The sequence below is a fragment of the Schistocerca americana genome, chromosome 1, assembly GCF_021461395.2.
Source record: "Schistocerca americana isolate TAMUIC-IGC-003095 chromosome 1, iqSchAmer2.1, whole genome shotgun sequence".
In the NCBI taxonomy this organism is placed as follows: domain Eukaryota; kingdom Metazoa; phylum Arthropoda; class Insecta; order Orthoptera; family Acrididae; genus Schistocerca; species Schistocerca americana.
Window position 1 is genome coordinate 106,343,109 of NC_060119.1, and position 25,387 is coordinate 106,368,495.

The 25,387-nt window shown below is 38.6% G+C and overlaps 1 protein-coding gene across 7 annotated transcripts in view; it reads left to right on the forward strand.

Annotated features, from left to right (window-relative positions):
* Nucleotides 1-25,387, forward strand: part of LOC124549549 (arfGAP with SH3 domain, ANK repeat and PH domain-containing protein) — a 318,055-nt gene that overhangs the window by 211,487 nt on the left and 81,181 nt on the right. For all 7 annotated transcript variants that reach the window (XM_047125253.1, XM_047125251.1, XM_047125254.1 and 4 more), the window contains exons 5-9: nucleotides 5,717-5,876; nucleotides 14,345-14,624; nucleotides 15,509-15,736; nucleotides 20,472-20,691; nucleotides 23,298-23,478. In XM_047125253.1, the coding sequence (XP_046981209.1) occupies nucleotides 5,717-5,876; nucleotides 14,345-14,624; nucleotides 15,509-15,736; nucleotides 20,472-20,691; nucleotides 23,298-23,478 (1,069 nt within the window). The remainder of the gene's footprint in view (nucleotides 1-5,716; nucleotides 5,877-14,344; nucleotides 14,625-15,508; nucleotides 15,737-20,471; nucleotides 20,692-23,297; nucleotides 23,479-25,387) is intronic.

Below are 25,387 nucleotides of genomic sequence, written 5' to 3' on the forward strand. Positions count from 1 at the left end.
GCTGGTACCGCCGAGTTCAGAAATAAGATACCCGGTTTCCAAAAACACAATGACAAAGCGTGCACGACATCAGTCCGGTTCAACCTCAGATACCGTTGACACAGGGTAAGGGGGGGGGGGGGGGGAGGGAATCATGTAGGCTATCACGACGACAAGCAGAGTGGCAGTGTACGTAAATATTCCATGACACTCGTAATTCTGTGTCTTATTCTTTGACTCTTGATTTCGTTTTACTATTATATGCTCCATGTATTAAAGAACATAACGTCACTTATACGTGCAAATAGTATATGTGGGAATAAATGCAGATAACCGCATGCTCAAATTCATACACACAGGAGACGCTCAGTGACAACAGGCCTCGTGGTTCAGAGTGTGAGGCACTATATAGGTGGCAGGCACTCCAAAAGGGGGGAGGGGTGTACCTTACAAAAGGTCAGTCTTCTCAGAACTGTTAGTATGCTTTATCTACGTACTCTGTAGCGTAATATAATTTGTCAACCTCCAGAACTGCGAAAGTTTGGAAATTTTTTTTCAGTTTTTCTGCATATTTCTTTCCCTTGCGCCCTTCGACAAAAAGCAGTATGATCTTTGTAGAGTGTTAAATTGTCTTCATTTTCCACTGTTAAGTTTATTTTTACATCACATACTCACCAAGGTACGGTGGAAATTTATACGTATTTGCCAAATTACACAGAAAAAAGGCATCGTGTGGGCATACCTTTACACTTTTAAACGTCAACAATAGACAGGGACACAGCAATTCGCCGTCCGGCGGAAACCGTAGTGTGTCAACTGGCCTGTTACAGTCCTGCAAATTCGAACGTCATGCACGGACAGTAGCTGGTATGACATATGCCGGAACTGTACGTCGACGACATAGTCCGATCTACGTACGTAACGAGTGTAAAATTAAATTGTGATCTTAGCTGAATGGAGGGATTAGTTCTAATTTACTACGGTTCCTAACACTGTTGATATGAGTTCGCATTAACAATAATAACAATGATACAGTGTGCATGATATAGTACATTTATACATGTAGTAGTAATTCCGTGACATGCTTTATTTCGTGGTAGCAGAAACATTTTTTGTCTTTTGGTAAGGTTGGCCTTTTTTACACGGGAAAGACATGCTGGACGGAAATGAACGCTGTGTGCGGAACAGATAGTTTATTGTTTTTTGTGTAGTTTGCTACACTGATCCTGCAATACAACTTCCAAGGCAAGTTTTTCAAGTAGTCAGACACTTACATTACGTTGTATTACCAGTGTAACACACTTATAATATTGGTCATCATAGTTGGGTAACAAATCGTCACGTTTGTGTCATTTTCAGGAAGAATGGCTCCATCTCTAATCAAATATGCGAACAAAGGGAAGCCAAAAATAGGTTATGTGAGCAAGAGAAGATAATCTTATTCCGTCGTGGAGCACATCAGAAGGTTTTAGAAGAAAAGTGGTCAATATGCAAAGTTGCTAAACGTTTCTACATTCCATGGAGTACTTTAACAGAATATGTAGACCGCAGTGGTTGTGATATTGGCAAAATATATAGACTGTTTGCCCTTACTAGTAAACTGGAAGTTCATAACTCCATAATACATGTTCATAACTTCATAATGCAAATGCAGGAAATAGGGTTCGGCCTGATTAACCGAATAGGCACTAACCATTGTAGCACAGTATTAAACCAGTGTGTAAGGGAAAACAGAAGTCAAATAACAAAAGAAATGATGACATATGCGCTACTTGTAAAGAGAGCCATAGCTGTGGAAAGAATAAAAGCCCTTGGATTCAGTGTTGTTTTTGTCTGCCATGATTCCATGAAAGTTGTCAGTCAATCGGTTCACCTGATGCTACTGTATTTATGTGTAATATTTGTGCAAACGTTAGTGGACAGAGATACTGATGCTGAAATGCGTTAAGTGAACTTCAACACGTGAAAAGAAAAACGTCACGGAATTAAGAACATAATCACTAATTTAAGTAGGGGAGCTTTACACAAGAGTGCGCAGTGACGGAATAACCGTAAATATCTGGGTTATTATCGATAGGAAAACAAAATCCTTTTAGATTTATATTTATTGACACAAAATCTACATGTTCAGAAAACTACAGCAACACAGAGGTAATACTTTTATTGAACACTACGTAAAACATGCCCAAAGAGTACACATTTAGCGAATGTCACAAATGCACGCATTATCACCCTCAAATGAAAAGCACTGTTCGTGCCACCATCTCCCATACTTAACGAACTGGATCCAGTCCCCTGTAAACGCCAAAATCTATGTTCTCTACTCACAACATTCAGTCTTTTCCTTAAAGCAGGCGCCTACATACCAAGAGCAACGACAACCTTTGTTTGCTTTTCCATTTTCAGTTCATTGTCTCGCCTGATTCAGCAGCTCTTCAGTGTAGATGAGCTTCCTGTCCGATTTTCGTCCTTAATTCAGTCATCCAGAAACAAAAGCTGTCCTTCGGACTCCACAGCGCACTCAAGAGGTAGAAATTTGCAGCTGTGCCCTAAAGAGAGACCGAGCTATGTGGCGCAGTGATTAGCACACTGGACTCGCATTCGCGAGGACCACGGTTCAAACCCGCGTCCGGCCATCCTGATTTAGGTATTCCGTGATTTCCCTAAATCGCTTCAGACAAATGCCGGAATGGTTCATTTGAAAGGGCGCGGTCGGCTTCCTTCAGCATTCTTCCCTAAATGGATGGAAACGATGGCCTCGCTGTTTGGTCACCTCCACGACCCAACAGAGTACCAGAACTGCACCAAGAAAGCTGAGAAGTGATTCATACCTGTTTCACTTCGGAAACACAGGAATTCTTCACACAACTTCTACGAGGCGTTTCTGATACCACTCCGAACCGAACTACGTCATTGGCCAGCTGATCAGTTTAGTCAGATCTCCGGAACGCAATCTGCACTCTCTTTGGGACTACGTACTCTTTGGTACATTACCCTTTATAGTGTCACAGAATTAGGTATGCTATAACGAAATTAGGTATCATGCCCGCTTTGTTTATTACATTTTATAAGTTAGACAGTTTTTCTGTCCTTAAATGTTCTTTATCAGTGATTAGTAGAGCAATGAATACGAAAGTAAATTTCTGTGTACTGACTTGGCAGAAAATCCTAAGAAATTTTGGTCTTATGTCAAAGCCCAAGGTGGATCAAAACAAAATGTCCAGACACTCTGTGACCAAAATGGTACTGAAACAGAGGATGACAGACTAAAGGTCGAAATACTAAATGTCTTTTTCCAAAGCTGTTTCACAGAGGAAACCTGCGCGGTAGTTCCCTCTCTAGATTGTCGCACAGATGACAAAATGGTAGATATCGAAATAGACGACAGCGGGATAGAGAAACAATTAAAATCGCTCAAAATGGGATACCAGTTTGATTTTACACAGAGTACGCGAAGGAACTTTCACCCCTTCGTGCAGCGGTGTACCGTAGGTCTCTAGAAGAGCTTAACGTTCCAAAGGATTGGAAAAGGGCACAGGTCATCTCAATTTTCAAGAAGGGACGTCGAACAGATGTGCAGAACTATAGACCTATATCTCTAACGTCGATCAGTTGTAGAATTTTTGAACACGTATTATGTTCGAGTATAATGACTTTTCTGGAGACTAGAAATCTACTCTGTAGGAATCAGCATGGGTTTCCAAAAAGACGATCGTGTGGAACCCAGCTCGCGCTATTCGTCCACGAGACTCGGAGGGCCATAGACACGGGTTCCCAGGTAGATGCCGTGTTTCTTGACTTCCGCAAGGCGTTCAATACAGTTCCCCACAGTCGTTTAATGAACAAAGTAAGAGCATATGGACTATCAGACCAATTGTGTGATTGGATTGAAGAGTTGCTAGATAAGAGAACGCAAGATGTCATTCTCAATGGAGAGAAGTCTTCCGAAGAGTGATTTCAGGTGTGCCGCAGGGGAGTGTCGTAGGACCGTTGCTATTCACAATATACATAAATGACCTTGTGGATAACATCGGAAGTTCACTGAGGCTTTTTGCGGATGATGCTGTGGTATACCGGGAGGTTGTAACAATGGAAAATTGTACGGAAATGCAGGAGGATATGCAACGAATTGACGCATGGTGCAGGGAATGGCAACTGAATCTCAATGTAGACAAGTGTAATGTGCTGCGAATACATAGAAAGAAAGATCCTTTATCATTTAGCTACAATATAGCAGGTCAGCAACTGGAAGCAGTTAATTCCATAAATTATCTGGAGTAGGCATCAGGAGTGATTTAAAATGGAATGACCATATAAAATTAATCGTGGGGAAAGCAGATGCCAGACTGAGATTCATTGGAAGAATCCTAAGGAAATGCAATCCGAAAACAAAGGAAGTAGGTTACAGTACACTTGGTCGTCCACTGCTTGAATATTGCTCACCAGTGTGGGATCCGTACCAGATAGGGTTGATAGAATAGATAGAGAAGATCCAACGGAGAGCAGCGCGCTTCGTTACAGGATCATTTAGTAATCACGAAAGCGTTACGGAGATGACAGATAAACTCCAGCGGAAGACTCTGCAGGAGAGACGCTCAGTAGCTTGGTACGGGCTTTTGTTGAAGTTTCGAGAGTCAAGCAGTATGTTGCTCCCTCCTACGTGTATCTCGCGAAGAGACCATGAGGATAAAATCAGAGAGATTAGAGCCCACACAGAGGCATACCGACAACCTTCTTTCCACGAAAAATACGAGACTGGAATAGCATGGAGGACCGATAGAGGTACTCAAAAGTACCCTCCGCCACACACCGTCAGGTGGCTTGCGGAGTATGGGTGTAGATGTAGTTGAATTGATCTCTTTAATGTGAAATATAACATTTCTAGACTGAATATTTGTTATGATTTTTCGTTTACAATCCTTCAAAATGGTTCAAATGGCTCTGAGCACTATGGGACTTAACATCTGTGGTCATCAGTCCCCTAGAACTTAGAACTACTTAAACCTAACTAACCTAAGGACACCACACACATCCATGCCCGAGGCAGGATTCGAACCTGCGACCGTAGCGGTCGCACGGTTCCAGGCTGAAGCGCCTAGGACCGCTCGGCCACCACGGCCGGCTACAATCCTTAATATCACAATGTCATGTAGGCTTAGCTTAAAATACAGTACTTTTTCTCGTTGTGTAGTGCAGTCATTATGTAGCGGACAAGCAGCAAACGGCCGGCTACAATCCTTAATATCACAATGTCATGTAGGCTTAGCTTAAAATACAGTACTTTTTCTCGTTGTGTAGTGCAATCATTATGTAGCGGACAAGCAGCAAACGGTCTTTTTTTCTTTTTCTTTTGTTTAAGTAATGCAAAGTCGACAATCATAGTCAGAGAGAGGTCCCACAACAAATTTCAAAAACATTTATGCATTGGGACATTCAGAAACGAGTATCTTGTAAAGAGTATGTGTCTCAACAATAGCGAACCCATGCGACACAAAATTCACTCGTCACTTCTACAGCACTAGTGTTAAAGGGCGCAAACATTCCGCGCTATTGGAATCCGTAGCGTTCTTCTGATCTGCGATTAAATAAAATGAAGGTGCAGAACAAAAGAAGAGACGTTATGCTTACGACAGCGCTGCGACAGTAGCTTCGCAGGCAGAGCGGCGGCGGCGGCTGCAGCGTTAGCGCGTGTTAGCGGGAGGCGGTTAACGGCGGCCGGACGGCCCGTGTGTTGCAGCTACTTCCAGGACGGGCTGAAGACGATCGAGCACTTCGGCAGCTACGTGGCCGACCTGTCGGTGAAGCTGCACAAGATCCGCCAGAAGCAGGACGAGGAGCGCCGCCGGCTGTCCGAGCTGCGGTCGCTGCTCCGGAGCGCGCCCGGCATCGACAAGGAGGTAGGCGCGCCGGAGCACCACCTCGTCTGCCATCCACACAGAGTTTCCACTCCACTTCCCATTTTTAACCTCGTCGACATTCAGCACAAACGGCTAGTGGTCTCCCTCACTGTGGTGACAGAGCGAACTGTACCGTAGCCCGAGGCCTAAGTTATGCCCGGCGGGAATAATTCGGTTGCGAGTGTAGTTGCCGAGGCGAAATGTAGATTGTGGTAACGGGTTGATCACTAGCGCAGTCTGACGTCTACGGCTGTGCACTTTGTGTAGTCTACACCCGCTTAATGCCCTCTCCTTCACTCGCGTAGACTGTACAGTCTGAACAGATCTTTTTCGTTTTTCTTTAATCGAATTTTTATGTTGCTCACAAATTGCAAGACCTTCTAAAGTTTTCGCGCTGATTAAGGTCATAGAAGCGTTGTATTTCCAATGACCATGAAGCTATTCTGCTAGCTGGAGTCCAACCTTTTTCTTCATCGTTCCTTATTGTGGTATTTTCCTAGAAATTTACATCCCCTAACACATATTTCTTTATAGCTAACCGAGAGGTGAAAGGCTAATATTCATAGATTTAGCTCTAAAAATGCTTTCTTAATGAAATAACTTCGTAAAACTTTTCACCCTGTATATCAATCTCTTAGGGAATTTAATTTCCGAAAACATTGAAACACATACTTTTTTTATTTCTGACTGAGAAGTCAAATACCAGTTTTCATTGCTGTGGCTTTGAAAAACATTAATAGTTCTTTAATAACGATTTATTAAAAAAAAGTTCACCCACTATTTTACCCACTTAGGGGTTGAATTTACAAAAATCCAGAAACACATATTCTTTTTTATATCTCACTGAGGAGCCAGACATCAGTTTTTGTAGTTCTAACTTCAAAATTGTCTTAGTAGCGACATATCTTCAAAAACCTTTGATCTCCTATTTCACCCCCATAAGAGTGGATTTTCAAACAGCTTGTTCTTAAACGAAGCCTGCAGTATAACATCCACACTACCTCCAAATTTCAAGTTTCTATCCTTGGTGCTTACGGCTCGGCAGTGATGAGTCACTGAATCAGTCTGGCCCTATTTCTCTCGTTGAGGGGTTGAATTGCCAAAAACAGCGAAACGCGCATTTTTTTCATTTCTAACTCAGAAGTCAAATACCAGTTTTCAAAGATTTAACTTGAAAAATGCTTTCACAATGAAATATATTAATAAAATATTTCACCCCTAAAGAGAAATGCGTAATTTTTATTTTAACAGAGAAGCGAAATACAAATTTCCACATATTTACCTTGAAAAATGCTGGCATAATGAAATATTTTCATAAAAAGTTTCATCCCTTATTTCACTCCCATGGGAGTTGAATTTCCGAAAACAGTGAAACATGCATTTTTTTTATTTTTAACCGATAAGTGAAATGGAATTTTCGTATATTGAGTTTTAAAATTTCTTTCACAATTATATATTTTCGTTAGAGATATCATTCCGTATTTCGCACACACAAGGATTGAATTTCGAAGAACACCAAAACATGTACTTTTTTATTTGTAACCAAGAAGTCAAATACCAAATTTCATTGATACAGCTTTAAAGATACTGTAGTAGTTCTTTAATAATGATGTATTAAAAAAAAAAAACTTTCAACCACTATTTCACCCCCATAAGAGTTAAATTTCCAAAAAATGCTGAAAACCACATTTAATTATTTCTGATAGAGAAACCAAATACAAATTTTTGTAGTTCTAGCTTCAAAATTGCCTTGATAGCAACATATTTTCAAAAAACCTTTCATGTTCTTTCTCCCCATTAGGAGTGGAATTTTGAAAAATCCCTTCTTAAACAACATCTACAGTATAAGATCAACACCATCTCCACATTTCAAGCTTCTATCCTTTGCAATTTGGACTGGGCGATATGAATCAGTCAGTCAGGACCTTATGTAGATTTTGCAAAAACTGAAACTGCAAGGTAAATCCAGAAACCTAAGTTAGACAGTGGACAAGTCTCCAATGAGTATTTTGATACACATTATGAACAACAAGTATTATAAAAAAACTATAAAACAATAACTTTTACCACATAATGGTCCTGAATTTTCCTTTTATGTAGCGTCCCTTTACGATTTATTTTTAAAGCACGGTAATCATCTGATTGTAGAGGATGCCTCCTTCCATAACATTATTCCCCCCTCTTCTCCACTGGAAAAAAAATTCCTTGCATTATAACTGTTGTTACATTAATTTGAGAAATGTTGGCATTGTGCTGGATTATCTTGGGAAAATTAGACCCCATATTGTATTCAAAATACCAATTTTATCAGAAACTTGTAGGTGTTGTGGTAGGTGTTAAATTGTCACAGCAGTATTGTCATGTGTGTATACTGTCATATGTTGCAAGTTAATGCATATGTGTTTGCATCCACCATTTTGATAAATGATAATGTGTGGCATGGGAAACTTTAATTGAAAATAAACCATAAATTATTGTAAAATGTTCTGTGCGTAAAGCACTGGGTGAGAATGTTGGCTGTATAGTTTGTTATATGAAATTTAATCCTCGACATGAACGACAAATCACTAGTAACATGTCTGAAGTGAAAGACAAGTGAAACTGGAGTTCAAAATAGACTGTTGAGACATAAATTCATAACTACCTGTTGGTAAAAACAGTTGCAGTCACCAAAAAACAACTTGCAAGTGAGTAGGTGCATTTGAATATTACACTGTGATGCAACAACCAGCATTTCAGATCGACTGATAGTGCTACTTGTACAGTTGAAAGTTTGTCAAATGTGTTTAAGCTCTGAAACTAAATATAAATTAACTATCACCAATGTAATGGTAAGTTTTCTTATGGAACCATTAATTAATGATCTTAAAGAAGAACAGCTTACTTCAGCAGTTATTGTTTCTTCCAGATTCAGAGATCTGAAGCTCATTCCTTCAGTTACTTTTTATCTGTAGCACTTCTGAAGAGTGTGCTCTGCAAACTGCACTTCAAAACTTATAATACTTGCGTTGACACCTTCAATGTGTTGCACCCCAATAGCATTATTGATCTCTTACTTTGTCAAAATAAATTTTTAGTTGTCTTTGATTGATAATTCATTTATGTCCTGACTTTTACTCCTTGTTTTGGATTTTTTTTGTGTAATGTTCTGAAAATTACCTCATTTTCTTAAATGCAATACAGGAAAATACATTGCCCAAGTATCAAAATCTCTTATGATGCAAATGGAAGTCTTCAAAAACTCTCTCAAAGTAGCTTACATGCACAACCAAGACCATTATGCATGGCTCCATAAGGGATAATTAGAGCCCAGTTTTAAAGCTAGACTTTCATTTCACCTTCTATCAAAATTAGCAATAAAATATGGTTTTTCTGAGAACACATCTGTAAATGTTAACAACCTCTTGAATATGCTATCTGAAAGAAGGGAAGGCATTTTGATTGATTGGGTTGTCAGTCTACAGCAGGGATGTCCAAGAATTCAGCACATGAACAGTGCCCTTGCTCATGTGCCGTAGCTCTCTCACCTCTCTCACACTTCCCCCACACCACATCATGTTGTCTGGATTGTGAGGAGGGGCAATAGGGTGGAAACTACACAAGTGCTGCGTTTAAGTGGCAATACAGTTGCTCTGGATACAACTTGATTTCATATTTCTCAACAACATAGATCACAAATGAAACAAATTTTCAGTATTATTCATTTGTTTTTGGCACACTGAATACATAATATAATTTTTATGTGATGTGGACTGTCAGCATAGGGACAGGCGCAGACAGTTTCACAGATTTTTGCCTTTGAGTTGTCACGTAATTACAACTTCTTTAGTTTCATAATTGAAAATAAGCTTTCACACACACTTGTTGATCGAAATATTGTAGCACTTTTGCTACCTCATTATGGAGACATGGAAACTCTACCCAAGGAAATTAATATGGGTGTCATGGACAGTTTTAACATTCAAGGTATTTGTCTTTAAAATGGGAATTACTTCGCTGATCAATCACTTCCATCTGTGCAAGCACATGGCACTTTTAATTGAAATGGCAAATGGACTAGAAAACAGATGTAAGATCGGCAGTGTCCTCAAAACATTTAAAAACTATATGTTTAAGTCTTTCAAGACCACAATTAATTCTTCAACCCTCACATTTTCTTTAATGCCAGTGAAGTTAGGGGAAAGAAATATTTTATTTTTCAGAATTTGTCCTTTCCGCAATGCAGTACTCTTTTTAAATGTGTCCCTTTCAAATCAGAAATAAGTTTTTTCTCACCTTGCAGTAACTTACTCTGGGCAGTGCACAATCACGTCCACTTAAAATGCAAGGTGTACAATCCCTTCTAGAAGTTCTAATTTTTGATCTTGCTCTCCTTTCTTCTTCATATATTCAACAACACTGGGTTTTAAATTGAAACATTGTTCCAGGCATGCCCCTTGATTTAACCAACTTGCTTTTCAGAAATACATACAGTCTCCATAATCTTCATTCAATTCCATTGAAAACTGTCACAATTGACAGCAGAGTAACGAGTGCAACTTCAGAAAATTTACTGTATGTACCATCAGTTTCATCATATTCTCCATGCCTTGGCTTTCTACGAATTCTTTCTGCATGGTGTTGTAATGTTTTTCTATAGCAAATTTGAAGTACCCATCGATTATGTGAAACAATATCATATAATAGGTATTGAGAATTCTTATTCTTCTCTGCTGTCAGTCTTATTCATTTTTAAAGCTGTGTGATGATAGATTGCTAGACTGTCATGATTTTTGCTAACAGCCACTGGATCAGTGGATTTCTTTTTTACGATGAACAGATAGCGAAGGGTAAATGGCACTTTCGCCACAATTCTGTCAAACTGAAGAAACTTGTGCTGTGGTTTTGAAGCTTCAGGTTTCCTCCTAAACCCCCCACCCCCCCAAACACTCTGTTAGGAGCACAGAATGTTCATACAACCGTGTGAAACTGTCAAAAAAGTCCTTCTTTTGATGTTCAACTTGTACATCATATTGTCGGTTATGTCATCAGTATGTTGACCCTTCACATGAATTTCTGCATTTTGTCATTTTGTGGCAACTTTATATTGATAACACCAAGTCCCGTCACCCTTGATGATTTTTTCCAGAAAAGAATTGTCTATATTTTGCATTTCACTGAAGTCATGGCAGGTGTCCATGTGTCGTCATTTTTGTTTAGGGTCAAGGTGTGCAGGACAGATTTTGCACACACATTCTGGAGAATGTCTTGAACACATGGTTTAGAGATGTTGCTTCATTGTGATTTGTGACACAGCAATGTTGGCACACTATGGTCACATATCCACTGCTTAACACTTATTGTTGCCTACTTACCGGATGAACACAAATATGTTGTTTCCGTAGTCAAGCTGCCACCATAGTTACTGTGCTGATGTCACTTGTATGCCAGGAATAAAGCCAGTCCATTGAAATTTTTGAACTGATGAAGTATATAGGAACAACAATAAATTGGACAAAAGTAACTTTTTGTAAATGGCATGAACTTTAGCTCCTGTCTGTCAGTGTGCACAACTGTAATTTCAGCTAGCCTTCTTATTTTGGATCAGAAGAGGTACCCACTTAAAACAGTGAGCATTCATCCCATCCCCTAATCACAAAATTGGGACATACAGCTAGATTGTGGAATTTCACCCTTTGAGTAATTTATAATCATACACTTTCACAAATGACTCTGTGCTTCTTTTCGTGTTTATGACGTTTTACTGGGCCTTGATATATCTGTTGCTATTAATACACCACAGCATTATTTTGAAGTAGCATTTGTTACATTCAGTTTACAACTATAAATAATACATCAAATGAAATAGCAGTTCAAACAGTTTTTCTTACAAGTGTTCAATTTTGAGCACCTTTCATCACACATCGATTTGACTGCTGAGTTCTTCCCAAACGTTGATCGGTGTGTCCAGAGTAAGTGTTGCAACAATGCTGTTTTTAAAGTCAGGTATACCAATTAGTAGTGGTGGCACATACACATGATTGTTTATAAACTGCCAATGGTAAAAATCTTATGGTTTCAAATCTTGTGTGAACATGGAGGTTCCTGCAAAATGCACTCTGTCACCTGACCACTTCTGCCTAATCCAGTGGTACGCCATTTAACCAACCACATACTGAGTTATGCCAGCAAGGTGGTGCTTGCTGACAAATTAAGTACTGTGGTTTAGCTTCTTTCAGTTGAGGAAAGAGCCATAGTTCTAGCGCATCAAGATAAGAAACACCAGTTACCGTTGCATCGTCAAAACAGAAAGGCCAATAAACTTTCTGCTGGGATATGCCACAAAAACCACTGAATTTGTGAGGTTTAATTGCAACTGTACCATTCCATAGGGATTTTTGACTCCTCAGATGCGTATATCATGTGTGTTCACATTTCTACTTAGGTGAAAAGACAGTTCATCACTGAAGATGACAAATCAGGAAAATCTTTATCAACATACAGCAACCTTTCTTACAAAATTGGCACATAAATTGTAGTCTATAGGCCTTAGGAATTGTAACAACTGCATACAATAAGGACATAGTTGTAAGTGTTGCCTTACAAGTCTTCACCCTGGTGTCTCTGGAATTGCTAATTCACGACTAGCCTCCCGAACTGATTTCTTGAACCTACCCGTGAAAGACTGTCACTCACTCAGCATGTTCTTCAGTAATTATCAGTTGTTCCATTCTCTTCCCTTTGTGCACAAACAGAACCTTCACAGGTATACAAACTAAACCTTTTGAGTTGCTCTTTCATTTGATTTATTATTTATACCTGTAAGTTGAATGTAATAAATACTACAAAGCCTTAAAAGCCACATATTCATTTTGAATCACCCTTTATTTTTGTTCTGATCAGAGAATACATTTCAAAAACCTGAAAGTAGATATGCTGTATTTGATAGATAATTCACTGAATAGATTCTGATGGATAGTGCTTCAATTATGCGATTAGGTTTTCTATTTAGTGTTTAATGGTGCATTGTTATTAATCACAGGTAAGATGTGTAATGTGTAAGAACTGCAGTTTGTTCTATGTTGTGACAATCCCGGAGATAACAGCAGGACTATTATTTTTTTTCTTTTTTATGATAGGCTGTGGAAAAATGTTGCATTAAGTGACAAATACAATTTGTCAATTTCACTGAGATTGTTAGTTTGTCAAGGTAAGGATAGGTGGGAACAAGGGAAAAATGTTAGTGAACTATAGTATTTCACATGCAGTGGAGGTGCAAGATTGTCAGAGTTCTCTCCAAACAGTTGATCATCTGAGATGTAAGATACAGGCAGTTATCCAATGAAGAAACCATTGTTACTTCAACAAACTTTCTTACTGTAGTTGATGTGAAAGTAAAAGCAATAATTTTAACTTTCATTTTCAGTAGATTAAAGTAGAGCTGAGTGGTTATGTTGAGACAAATGAAAATTTGTGGTAGACTGAGAGTCGAACACAGATGTCTTTCCTTTCATAACCAGATTTTTATTGTTACTGATATTTCCACATAAAAATTAGGAGGAATCTCTTGTGATGCATGGGAATAGCACCATTGGGGAATTTATTTGGATAAGTGCTGGAGTTTCTTGCTATAGGACAAATGCTCACAATAAGCTGGAGATACAGGTTCAAATTCCCATCTGGCATAAATATATGTTTGTCATTTTGGGTTCAGGTTTTCAGAAATGATTTCTCTGATACCATTTCATTTATGTGAGTTTAATGCACTTGGTGATGTATGGCTCTTAAGTGTAGGGGCAAACATCACCAGTTTTATGTCTACATCTTTGCTCTATAAACGTCTGTGAAGTGCATGGCAGAGTGTACATCCCACTTTAAAGTTATTAGGGTTTTTTCTTGTTCCATTCAGGTATGGAGCACGGGTAAAATGATTGTTTGAATGCCTCTGTGCTTTCTGTAATTATTCTAACATTATCCTCATGATCCCTATGGGATTATGTTTGTGGGTGAACTAGCAGGGATCATATGATAAGTTAGGATTTTGTACAAGCTTTAAGCTGCTGCTAGATGTTAGATTGGTTCATAAATCACTAGTGAATTACAGTCATACTTTTCTGCTCTACACACTTGCTAGTGGTGAAAAATTTCTTAATGTGAATTATAATTATTTAATTTTAGATATCTGTTGTGATTCTGAAAGTGCTTATAGGACTTTGACAGTAAATTCTGAAGTGGATTAGAAAAATTTGCTTTTATCCCATAGTGACACAGAGCATACCAACTACTGTTGCAAGATTTTTTGAGAATACGTTCAGCAATGGCTTTATAAAGTACATTATAATGTTTTAAAAAGTATTTATAAATCCATTAACATAAATCCTGGTTTCATTGATTCATTGTGTAATTTTCAATAGTTACTGAATTACAGATATTTTATGTATTTGTAAAATCTGTGATGAATTTAGTTTATGCACTTGGATACATTTCAGTCCAGCGTGTCTTCAGTGAGTGCAGACAAGGGTGGTGGCTATTCGTTGCACCAGATGCAAGGTGACAAGCAGCATGGAGTGACCCGGACGGGCCACCTGTTAAAGAAGTCGGAGGGAAAGATGCGTCGTGTGTGGCAGAAGAGGAGGTGCCGTGTGACCGCTGAGGGATTTCTCGAGATCTGCCATGCAGATGAAACTAAGCCACCCACCAGGGTGAACCTTCTGACCTGCCAGATGAAGCTGGTGCCCGATGACAGGCGCTGCTTTGACCTCATCTCTTGTAAGATGGCCACAAAATTCTCATGATTGTCTTTTGTCTGAGCTCAATGATTGTTACATTGAAAATACATGATGCATTAGGTTTCTTCTTACTGTCTCCCTAAGGGAGGCTACATAAGAGCAGTTTTATGTAAGAAATGTGTAGAAATGATTCAGAAAACTTTCCAGGGAGACTGCAGTGTAATGGACTTGCCTTTGTGAAGCTTTAAGAAAAGAAAATTGGACCTTTCTGAATTTTCAGATAATATACATTTCTGCTAATTAATATCATAGCTCAACAAGTAAGACATTCTATGCTGTGATATGATCCATGTGGTAAAATGTATAAAGTTCATTTGTACCTTCCATACAGTGTCAAAATTCTTACATGGATTTGCCTGTTCATTTTGGGATCAAAGATATATACGACATATATTCACCAAGTGGATGATTACTTAAGGCAGCAGCAATGCTGCAGGTGATTTTGCACTGCTGTCACTGGTTTGAACTATTTGAATGGCATCATTATTCAAGGTTCCCTGAATTCTTCTGCTACTTATCTTAAACTTCAGTTAAAATCCTATGGGAGAGTCTGCAAACTGAGATGACTCACATAAATCTAATCAATCTGTAGAGCCATCATTTCAGAGGTTTTGCTCACTAGAGTTATGTTTAAGCTACATTTCTTTGTTTGTATTTGAACAGCAATAGAAAAGAGGCTGAAGCTACTAGTTTTTTCCCCTCTGTGTTTACTGATTCTTACGTAATGTTCACCCTGCAAGATGGATGTAATTATTCAGTAGACTCGTAACACTGTTTTATTGTCTTTTTTATGTATTTTGTGATAAAATACTCTGCTCTCCGCAGGTGCACAAAATGTTTTAGAGGTATAAATAAATTTTTCAGACAACAGAACATACCATTTCCAAGCAGAAGATGAGGCAGATCAGCGAGCATGGATGTCTGTGCTGGTGAACTGTAAAGAAGGAGCACTCATGCGTGCATTTGATGACAGCGGCCGTGGTGGCAGTGAGCGGCTGAACCCAGGCCTGGTGGAGCTGCAACAGGCCATCATCAGATTTGTGCAGAGGCTACCCGGCAATGAGCGCTGTTGTGACTGCAGCTCTCAGAACGGTAGTCCTATCACATTACCCTGATTATTTTGTGTTGTCTACGCACACACACACACACACACACACACACACACACACACACTCTCTCTTCCCCCCCTTTTCTCTCTCTCTCTCTCTCTCTCTCTCTCTCTCTCTCTCTCTCTCTCTCTGTCATTTTTTTTTTTTTTTTGGCACTGTATGCTTACCAAGTTCTTATACATTGTCTCATATTTTACGATGAGATTGACTTTTTCTGGCCATTGCTGGATGATGCAAACCAGGGTTTTAGTGTGTAATGAGACGTCCTCAGAGTATTGCTGAGTGGTAAATTTTTCTTTATTTGCTAAATAATAAGTCCAGGACAAAAATAAATAACAGCAGTTCCTGACTTCTGCATAACAACATGTGGTCCTCTGGATGTTTTTCCTCATTTATGACTCGCCTTGCATATCATACGATCTAGAATAAAATGCAGATGAAGGGGAATGGAGATGCTTCATTTCAGTTCATCAACTGATATACTAATTGTGCAGCTCAGGCTTCTTTGTTGTTATACTGATACTGATATGAAACATAAAAGCATAGAGAAAAATCTTGTCTTACTGTAAAATTATTTCCAACCTGAAGTCTGTTATCAATGTATCTGCCCTCAGTAGCTGAGGTTACTAATGTAAGCTGGTGTACTGATGCTCAGCTCAGTAGTACATGATTCAAATCCTAATGATGAAAACATATTCATCATTAGTATTAGGCTGGCAAGGGTGGACAGGGTCTCAGCATACATTCCATGATTACCAGATGCTATACACACATGCTAAGTCAAGTTTTCAGGAAGGTCTCCACTGTCTCCCATTGAATGAGAGCATGTGACACTGTGGATTGTGCTCTGTATCTCAGATGGACATGATAAGCTGTGTGGCATCATTTATGCTGTTTGAGAACAGCAGCTTTGTGTTGGCAAGTGGTTCATCTACCTTCCCTTAAATCTCAAATATTCTAGACTAATCAACTTCAAATTTTTACATGATTCTCTAATAAACATTTGGTCAACCATAGGCTATAAATTTTTTAATGTTTATTTTATATAAATATATGCATAATACAGGATGTCCCAAAATAATGTACATACTCTTTAAAACTGAACATCTCTTTAATGAAAGGGGTTAGAAATACAATTTTAGTGGTGTTAGGTGCCTCATGGTCCAACTTAAGGTGGTAAATGTTCAAACTGGTGTCCGTCAATTGCAATACACCATTCGCAATGACTTCCAACTGAGCAACATGTAAATTTTATTGTTTCCAATGGAATAGCATCACAAGCTTGCTCAATTTGCTCTCTTAGCTCGTCCAGCGTGTGTGGTCTCTCAGTGTAAACTGTGTTTTTGAGAGTACCCCACAGAAAGAAGTCTAGAGAAGTTAAACCTGGAGATTGAGTGGGGTACTCCACACTCCCTCTTTGTGCTATCCATCTGGCAGGGAATGTACAATTGTGAAATGCCCTCATATCCAGGTGAAAGTGAGATTCACCCCATTCTGTTGAAGGTAATAATATTCATTTCCAAACATAATGCTAAGACCAGAAGTTACCATTTCCAACATTTCTGAGTACGAGTCACCCTTGACAGTGTTGTCAAAGACATACAGCCTGATTAATCCTCCAGAAGACAGACCACACCAGACTGTTACTCCTGGTAGATTAACATGTCTTTGCTCAGTTATGTATGGATTCTCCCTTGCCCAGTACATGCAATTATGGTGGTTAATTGTTCCACCAAGCTTAAACGTCACTTCATCTGGCCAAAGAATTTGATCTTGGAAACATTGCTCTTCTTCACATCTGTTAATGAACCAATCACAAAATTCGCTTTGCCTATGAGGATCATCCTCGTTAAGAGCACGGAGAAGCCTTGGAATATAAGGCTTAAAGTTCTGAGACCGCAAAATTCTATGAACACTACTTGTGCAGATCTCTGTCTCATGAGAGCACTGCCTCACAGATTTCTTTGGGGATCATGTGTATGCCTGGATTATTGCATCAACACTCTCATTGTCTGTTCAACTTCTCTTTTGTCCGCAATGTCCCTTCTTCATATTGTGCACCATTCCTTTGACTTCAGACTTATCTCTGATTCTTGTAATTGTTACTCTTGTTGGTGGTGGTGTTCGAAATTCAGCTCTCCAACATTGGCATACCACACTCACATTCTCTGTTTTCCAGTAACACTTTAGCATCCATTTCCGTTGTTCAAGCGATAACGCCATGTTTGCTGACAATCCTAAAACAAAAGAAAGCATTGTTATGTTTTTCACCGCCTTCTAAATTACTACCCATAAAAATTGTATTTCTGTCTCCTTTAATTAAAGAGAGAGTCTGTTTCAAAGAGTGAATACATTATTTTGGGACACCCTGTATATATAACAGGAAAAAGTTGTTATCAAAACACTCAAATTTACATAATACTCTAATAAATGTTTGGAGATATATAGGCTACATATTTTTAACACACACACACACACACACACGGCCGTCACAGGACTAATTATTGATACTCGTTACTGAAAGTAGTTTCCTGAGCTGATGGAGGTGGGGAGTAGGTAGATAAGGCTGCAAGCTGGGAAAAGCGGGAAAGAGGCAGGTCTTTGGACAAATGACTCCATGGCCACACAAGAAGATGAAAAGAGTACAGAGGGTACAGCAAAAGAAATGTAGGAAGAGGGAGAGCGAAGGGAAGGGATAACTGAAGGGGGAAAGGAAAGGAGAAAGGTGGAGTGGAGAGAGAGAGAAAAGAGGGAGAGGGGGCGTGAGAGAGAGAGAGAGAGAGAGAGAGAGAGAGGGAGAGAGAGAGAGAGAGAGAGAGAGAGAATGATGCTCTAATAAACATTTGGATTGATATTGGATGTATATACAGGGTGTACATAAAGTCCGGGAATACTTTCAATTATTTATTGCACAAGAACTAAACATTATGTAGATGTCACATTTTGAAGAGAAGCACTGAAAGTTTTTTTTACAAACATTCAATCTGCGGACCATGAATGACCCAGCAGAAGTCAATACGGTAGTCGAATTCTTGCCATACCCGTCCCACTATGGCATCGTCAACTGTGGCAGTCACTTCCTGTATTCTCTCCTGGAGCTCTGCTACATCACGTGTCAGAGGCAGTACATACACTAGATCTGTAATGTGTCCCCGCAGAAAAAAGTCACACAGAGCAAGATCTGGTGGTTGGGGAGGTCATTTCATGAAACAACTGTACAATATTTGGTTCTTGTGCAATAAATAATTGAAGGTGTTCCTGGACTTTATGTATACCCTGTATTTTTAAACAATAATGAACAGGTTTTCTCTTAAAACTGACTGTGGGAAAAACGTGATGTGTTGTGCTGTGAAAATGTGCAATTTTCTTTTTTGCAGTTAGTTTTAACTATGGTTTCAGGGCTTTTAAAGTATTGGACAAATTATTGCTCCACTATGTATTATTACTCCTTATACAAGGTGATTCAGCTGCCCCTACCTCTGGATCTTATGCAACTCACTACACTTCCAAGTACAGCATGCAAGATTTTCAGATTCTCTTGCTCCCTTTGTGCAATGCATTAGACCTGCAGAAAAAAATAACAGAATCTTTTTGTAGGAAATTTAATTCATTTAAATTTTGTACTGAGATGTGTTTTCACTAGAGGCTGTGGTTTTCAAAATATTCAAGAGAAACATACGAAAGAGACCATCAAACAAAGTTTTCTTGAATAGCTTGAAAAACTGTGGCCTCTGGCATATCCCAGTATAAAATTTAACTACATTAAATTGCCAACAAAAAGATCCTGTTCATTTTTTCTGTAGGACCAATAGTTTGTGTGCAGCACCTTGCACGTGGTATCTGAAGGTGTTGTAGACTGCATACAACCCAGTGGTAGGGCAGCTGAATCATCCTGTATATAATTTTAAACAAAATTTTTGTACACAACAACATATTGTTTTGTTTTCTTCCTCACAGTAGGATTTAACAGAAAACAGGAAGGTTATATTTATGGCTTATTGACTTACGACTGGAATACTGCTGCAGCACTGAATCATCTAAAACTTTGCAATCCAGTTTAAAACTACGTGAGATACTGTCACTGAAGCTACTATCCTCACAGATGCAGCAGCTGGAGAGGTCTCTTTAATACATCATACCCCAATTATTCCAACTGACTTACCCATTCATTTTAAGCAACTTCAGTTCCCAACCATTTGCAATACCAATAAACGATTCTCATGGGCAGAGAGAAGGGTGAAGAGGGGGTGGGCAGAGAGGAGAAGGAAATGGGCATGGGGAGGGGGAGGAGGAGATGGAGAGAGATGGGGAGGGGGCAGAGCTGGACAAAGAGAGATAGATGAGGAGGAGAGGGACAGAAAGAAGGAGGGGGAGAAGAAGTTTAGGACATACATGCAATTATTTATTGCGAAGCATTGTCGGGTTTGCTGTTCATCAGTAAAAACACAAATTTACGACTGTACAACACCACACACACACACACACACACACACACACACACACACACACACACATATTTTAAAAAAGTAGTTTACTAACAAACAATTGAGGCACTCATTCCGGAATTGTAGAGAATCTGCCAAAAGCAATGTTTTCAAATGTATGACATTAATCGATGAAGTTGTATGAAGTCTGCAAGCTCTCTCACTATGTTTAATGTAACATCTGTTGAATTAAAACAGATTAGATTCTATTAATTTGTTGTTGGTATTTTTCAGATGCTACATGGTTGTCAACAAATTTTGGCATCATAGTTTGTATAGAATGTTCTGGAATACACCGAGACCTCGGTGTTCATATTTCCCGGATACAGTCATTAACATTAGATAATGTAGGAACATCACAATTACTTTTAGCTAGGAACATGACAAACAATAGGTTTAATGAAGTAATGGAAGCCAGGCTCAGGTCTTCAAAATTGAACCCCAACAGTACAATGTAAGTATAATTGTGTTCATCTTGACCACATATTATAATAATTCTGCAGTTCTATTCATTCTTAACTTAAATTTACATCTGCTCATTGTAGTAGTGAAAGCAAATTGTGAACCCTTAAGGAACAAACAAAGAAATTTTTTATTAAAATATACAAGTGCTTGTGCACTACTACAGCTTGGGAAGTGGAGTTGGTAAATGTTAATGATGAAGAGGTTACTACTAAAGAAGTTATGCACTTCATCAGACCCAGCTGTAATGCAGTTAATGGGTCCACAATTATCTTCTAAAGGACCTTCAGGGTTTCAGTGCTAAGAAGAGAATGAAAGTAGAGAGTAAATGACTTCAGTAGAGGTCATTTGATAACCAGCTACCTTAGTTCCAAAGAAAAAGGGAACCAATAAATACAGTGGATACAAGCAAATTAGCCTCATTTCACAGGCAACCAAAATTATATTGAAACGTAAAATAAAGGAAAACCAGTCAAGAAAATAGTGTTCACATTAGCTTTTGAGCTCTTGCCCTGTCTCTAGTAAGCACGTTCACACACACAATCACACTGACATCCAAACACACACTCCTGGGGCTACTCGTGCATATTCAGACCACTATAGGTGAGTCTGTTGGCTTTTCCTTATTTTACGTATTATTCCATTCAAGAATTTCAATTGTTGTTAAGCAAAGTTACATTAAGTATCATGAATAATAGATTGGAAAAGTAACAGAGGAGAATTTGGCTGAGGAGCAGTTTGGGTTTAGAAGGAATACAAGAACAAGAGATGCGGTGGAACTCATGTGAATTTAGAGAAGGAGGCCTACTGATGAGGAAGAGACTCACACAGCCATATGTTTTATAGACACGAAAAGGCATTTGTTAGTCTGGTTTGAGCTAAACTTACAATTATAATGAGGGAAAAGAGTGGGCTGGAAAAGCAGGCACAGGCCACTTATAAAAATATTACATTTAAACAAAAAAAGTCACAGTGGGAATGAGAGGAAAAATTACCAGTAGGACTGAATAAGGAAACACTGTAAGAGAAAACTACTGTCTACCCCCTATCCTTTTCAGTTTATACTAAGAAATAGGTCTGGGCATTGCCCACTAGATAATAAAGGGGTAAAAATTGAAGGAAGAACAATATTGTGTTTGAGGTTTGCAGATGAAATGGTCCTTTTAGCAAATGCTGAAAAAGAGTTGCAGGAAATAGTGCAAGTTATTGAAACTAAAGGAAAGAGCTATGAAATGAAAATTAATACAAAGAAAATAAAAGTAATGGTACAAAGAGGAAATAAAAAGGTAAGGGTAATGGTAAAAGGAGAAAAATTAGAATATGTGCAGAGATTTAAATACCTAGAAAGCAGAATGTAAAATGACTAGAAGTCTGGCATAAAAATTAAAATCAGGGTACCAATGGCAAAGAGAGTCATTTTGAAAGAAAAGGGGAGTGTTCTTTGCAGCAATGTTGATAAAGATTTGAGGAAAACACTGATAAAATATTCTGTGTGTACTGTCCTGTATGTTACTGAAATGTGAAAATAAGGAAGAAAGCTACAGATAGATCCGAGGCTTTTGAAACGTGGATATGGTGAAGAATGGAAAAAATAAGTTGATGGATAGTATGAAAAATGAGGAAATACTGAAAAGAGTGAGGGAAGAGAGATAATTTCCGAGTATTATAAAAAGAAGGAAAAGAAACTGCATAAAGTATTTTAAAGAAGGAGAGGCTTATAAAAATAGTCCCATAACAATCTGTGGTAAGGAAGAAGAGGTAAAGGAGGAAGAAATTTCAGATTCTCGCTGAGGTGTTAGATAGCAGCAAGTACGCCAACATTAAAAAGGGAAGTGATGGACCACTAGATGTGCAGATGCAGAGGACATACTAGTTTAGCAGAAAATTGATGATGATGATGATGATGAAGATGATGATGATGATGATGATGATGATGAGTGCAGTTTAATGTAAGCGGGGGTTGTGTAGATACATGAGAAGAGCACAATGTGCTGAAATACTGTATGAGTAGACTGTGTTAGAGGTTTCAGTCATTTGTCATGATTCTCTTTTATTAATTCTGAATGGAACTTTTGTCATTTATACTCATGAGAATGACTTTTACAATATACGATAAACAGTTTTGCTATCATGCCCCACAATTTTCTCCAGTCAGTGTTCATTGTTTCATTGCTACATGGACTGATCACTGTTTCTCTCTTTTGTTTTGCTTTAACTATGAAAAAAATCAGCTATAGCTTTAACTGACAATTATTTAGTGGCATTACAATAAATAATGAGCAGTGTTGCCTCGAGAGACCCAGACTGGTTGATGTTTAACATGTTTGCTGTGGAGAAACGTGATGTTAGTGGATGATTTTCAGATGTTATCCCTCTCACACAGCATGAAAAAAAGGCAATTGCACTAGTATAGGTAATATATCTGTGCCAACACTTTATATGTAATGAATGAACTTTATGTTGCTGACTGAATAAAGAACTCCTTAATAATTCATAAATGAAAAAGTCAGAAATTGTAAATATTCTTTTTTTTAAAAAAAACTATAATCTTTCTTGCAGATTAATTTCATAATCCTAACAAATTTATTTTTCCTATAGGGAAGAGAGGTATGATTATATTCGTGCTAAGTATGTGGAGAAGAAATTTGTTGAACGTACATGTTCAGATGAGTGTGATCTCCTGAGTGAACTGGAACATGCAGTGAACAATAAGAGTTTGTACAATTTACTTCAGGTTTTTGCAGAGGGAGTTGATCTTTCTGCACCATTACCATCCAGTGTAAGTAGGTTTTCAAGCTACAGTATTGTAATTTGCATTTTCACATATTGTTGTCTTTTTTTTTTTATTCACTGGCTTTTGGTTTCATGACCATACAGCCAACCATAGTGTTCCTCTAGTGTGTGAACAATAGTAAAACTGTGAGAAAGGAAGGCAACTAAAGCAAACTCAATGATGAGGTATCATCACAGGTCCCAGCCTTTCTACATACACCTTTGTACTCTATTCTACAATTAAAATTATTGTGGAACATTGTGATATCAGCTACAATAATCCTTAGCTTCTGGTATTTTGCTGAAAATCGATACTTCTATTAGAAAAGAGCAAAAAAATACTAAATCTCACGCCCCCCCCCCCCCTCTCTCTCTCTCTCTCTCTCTCTCTCTCTCTCTCTCTCTCTCTCTCTCTCTCTCTCTCTCTCTCTCTCACTCACTCTTTCTCTCTCAGAGAGAGGGGGAGGGAGAGAGAGAGAGAGAGAGGGAGAGAGAGAGAGAGAGAGAGAGAGAGAGAGAGAGAGAGAGAGAGAGAGAGAGGTGTGAGGGCGGGGGGTTAGTATTTTTTGTTCTTTTCTAATATACGTATCTATGTATCAGTTTCCAGCAAAATACCACAAGTATTATTGTAGTTGATATTACAGTGTTCTATGTATATATATTTGCCACTTGCTTCTGTCTGTATGTTCGGACTAATCTCATGTATTGTGATCCAGTTTTGACTTACAGACTGGTTTATGAGGAAGGTTGTGTACATAATTGTATTAATATTTCATGGAAATTGGCTGAACTGTGAAGAATTAAATTCCATCTCCACTATGAAAATAATAGCATTTCCATCTAGCTGTACAGCTGCTACATCTCCATACAACTGCAAAGCTTGAGCAGACTCCAATTCAGGCCTGTTAGTCTACCAGTGAAGTGCATGTCTGCAAACCCAAAGGACATGGGATCAAATTTTGACCAGACCACAGATTTTTCACTGTCTTTTAACCTGGCATTCCCCTCTCATTGATGGGGAAATTCACCAGAAGCAGAACGTGATTTGGATTCCATGTTAAAGTGAAAGTATCCTTTTAAAGAGTAGAATGAAAGTAAAACTTGATAGACTAGTAGTAAAGTGTGTGCCTGGTAATGGACACGTCATGGGTTTGAATCTACGGTGGACCATGAATGTTTTTAACCTTCTTTTATAACCTGGCAATTACCCCTGGGAAAAAAAACAAAAAACAGATTCCCCTTTATACTGTGGGTAGCCTTTTTCCCAGTTGTCCAGTGAGATGTAATTCACTGAAGTGACATCCAACTGAAACATTTACATGAGGACATGAAGGAATCTGTACATATATACATACATTCTTCTTCTATACATGTTATGGATCAAAGTTCCCCACTGCCTTTTTCTGTGTTTATATGAAGGCTAATCCTAGGATCTACTCTAGGGATTTTGATAATGTTTTCACTAATAGATACACTGATGCACAAGGAAGGTTTGTGTATATAATTTATAAATGTTGGTTGCAAATTGGCTGAATTGTGGTGTGTTACAGTCCCCCACCACATTTTTCTGTCTGTATATGAAGGCTATTCTTAGGAACTTCTGTACAGATTTTGATACTCACTGCACAGTGGCAGGACTGCCATGTTGACAATTGAGCAGCTGCAGAGTGATCATATTCAGTTACCTAATGTTGTTATCTAGTTTTTAACTATATCTCTACACCGTGCTTCTTAAACAAAATTACTTCTACACCAGCCAAATTGTGTGGCCTTAGATACAACTGCTACCCATGCGAAGGCAGGGTGGGTTGCTAGTACATTTGTATGTGACACCCTATTAGGAATGGGATGAGTCAAGTCTCTCCCATGTGTACGAAACAGTTTAACTCAAATAACTGCTTGACTTAGCCTGGTCA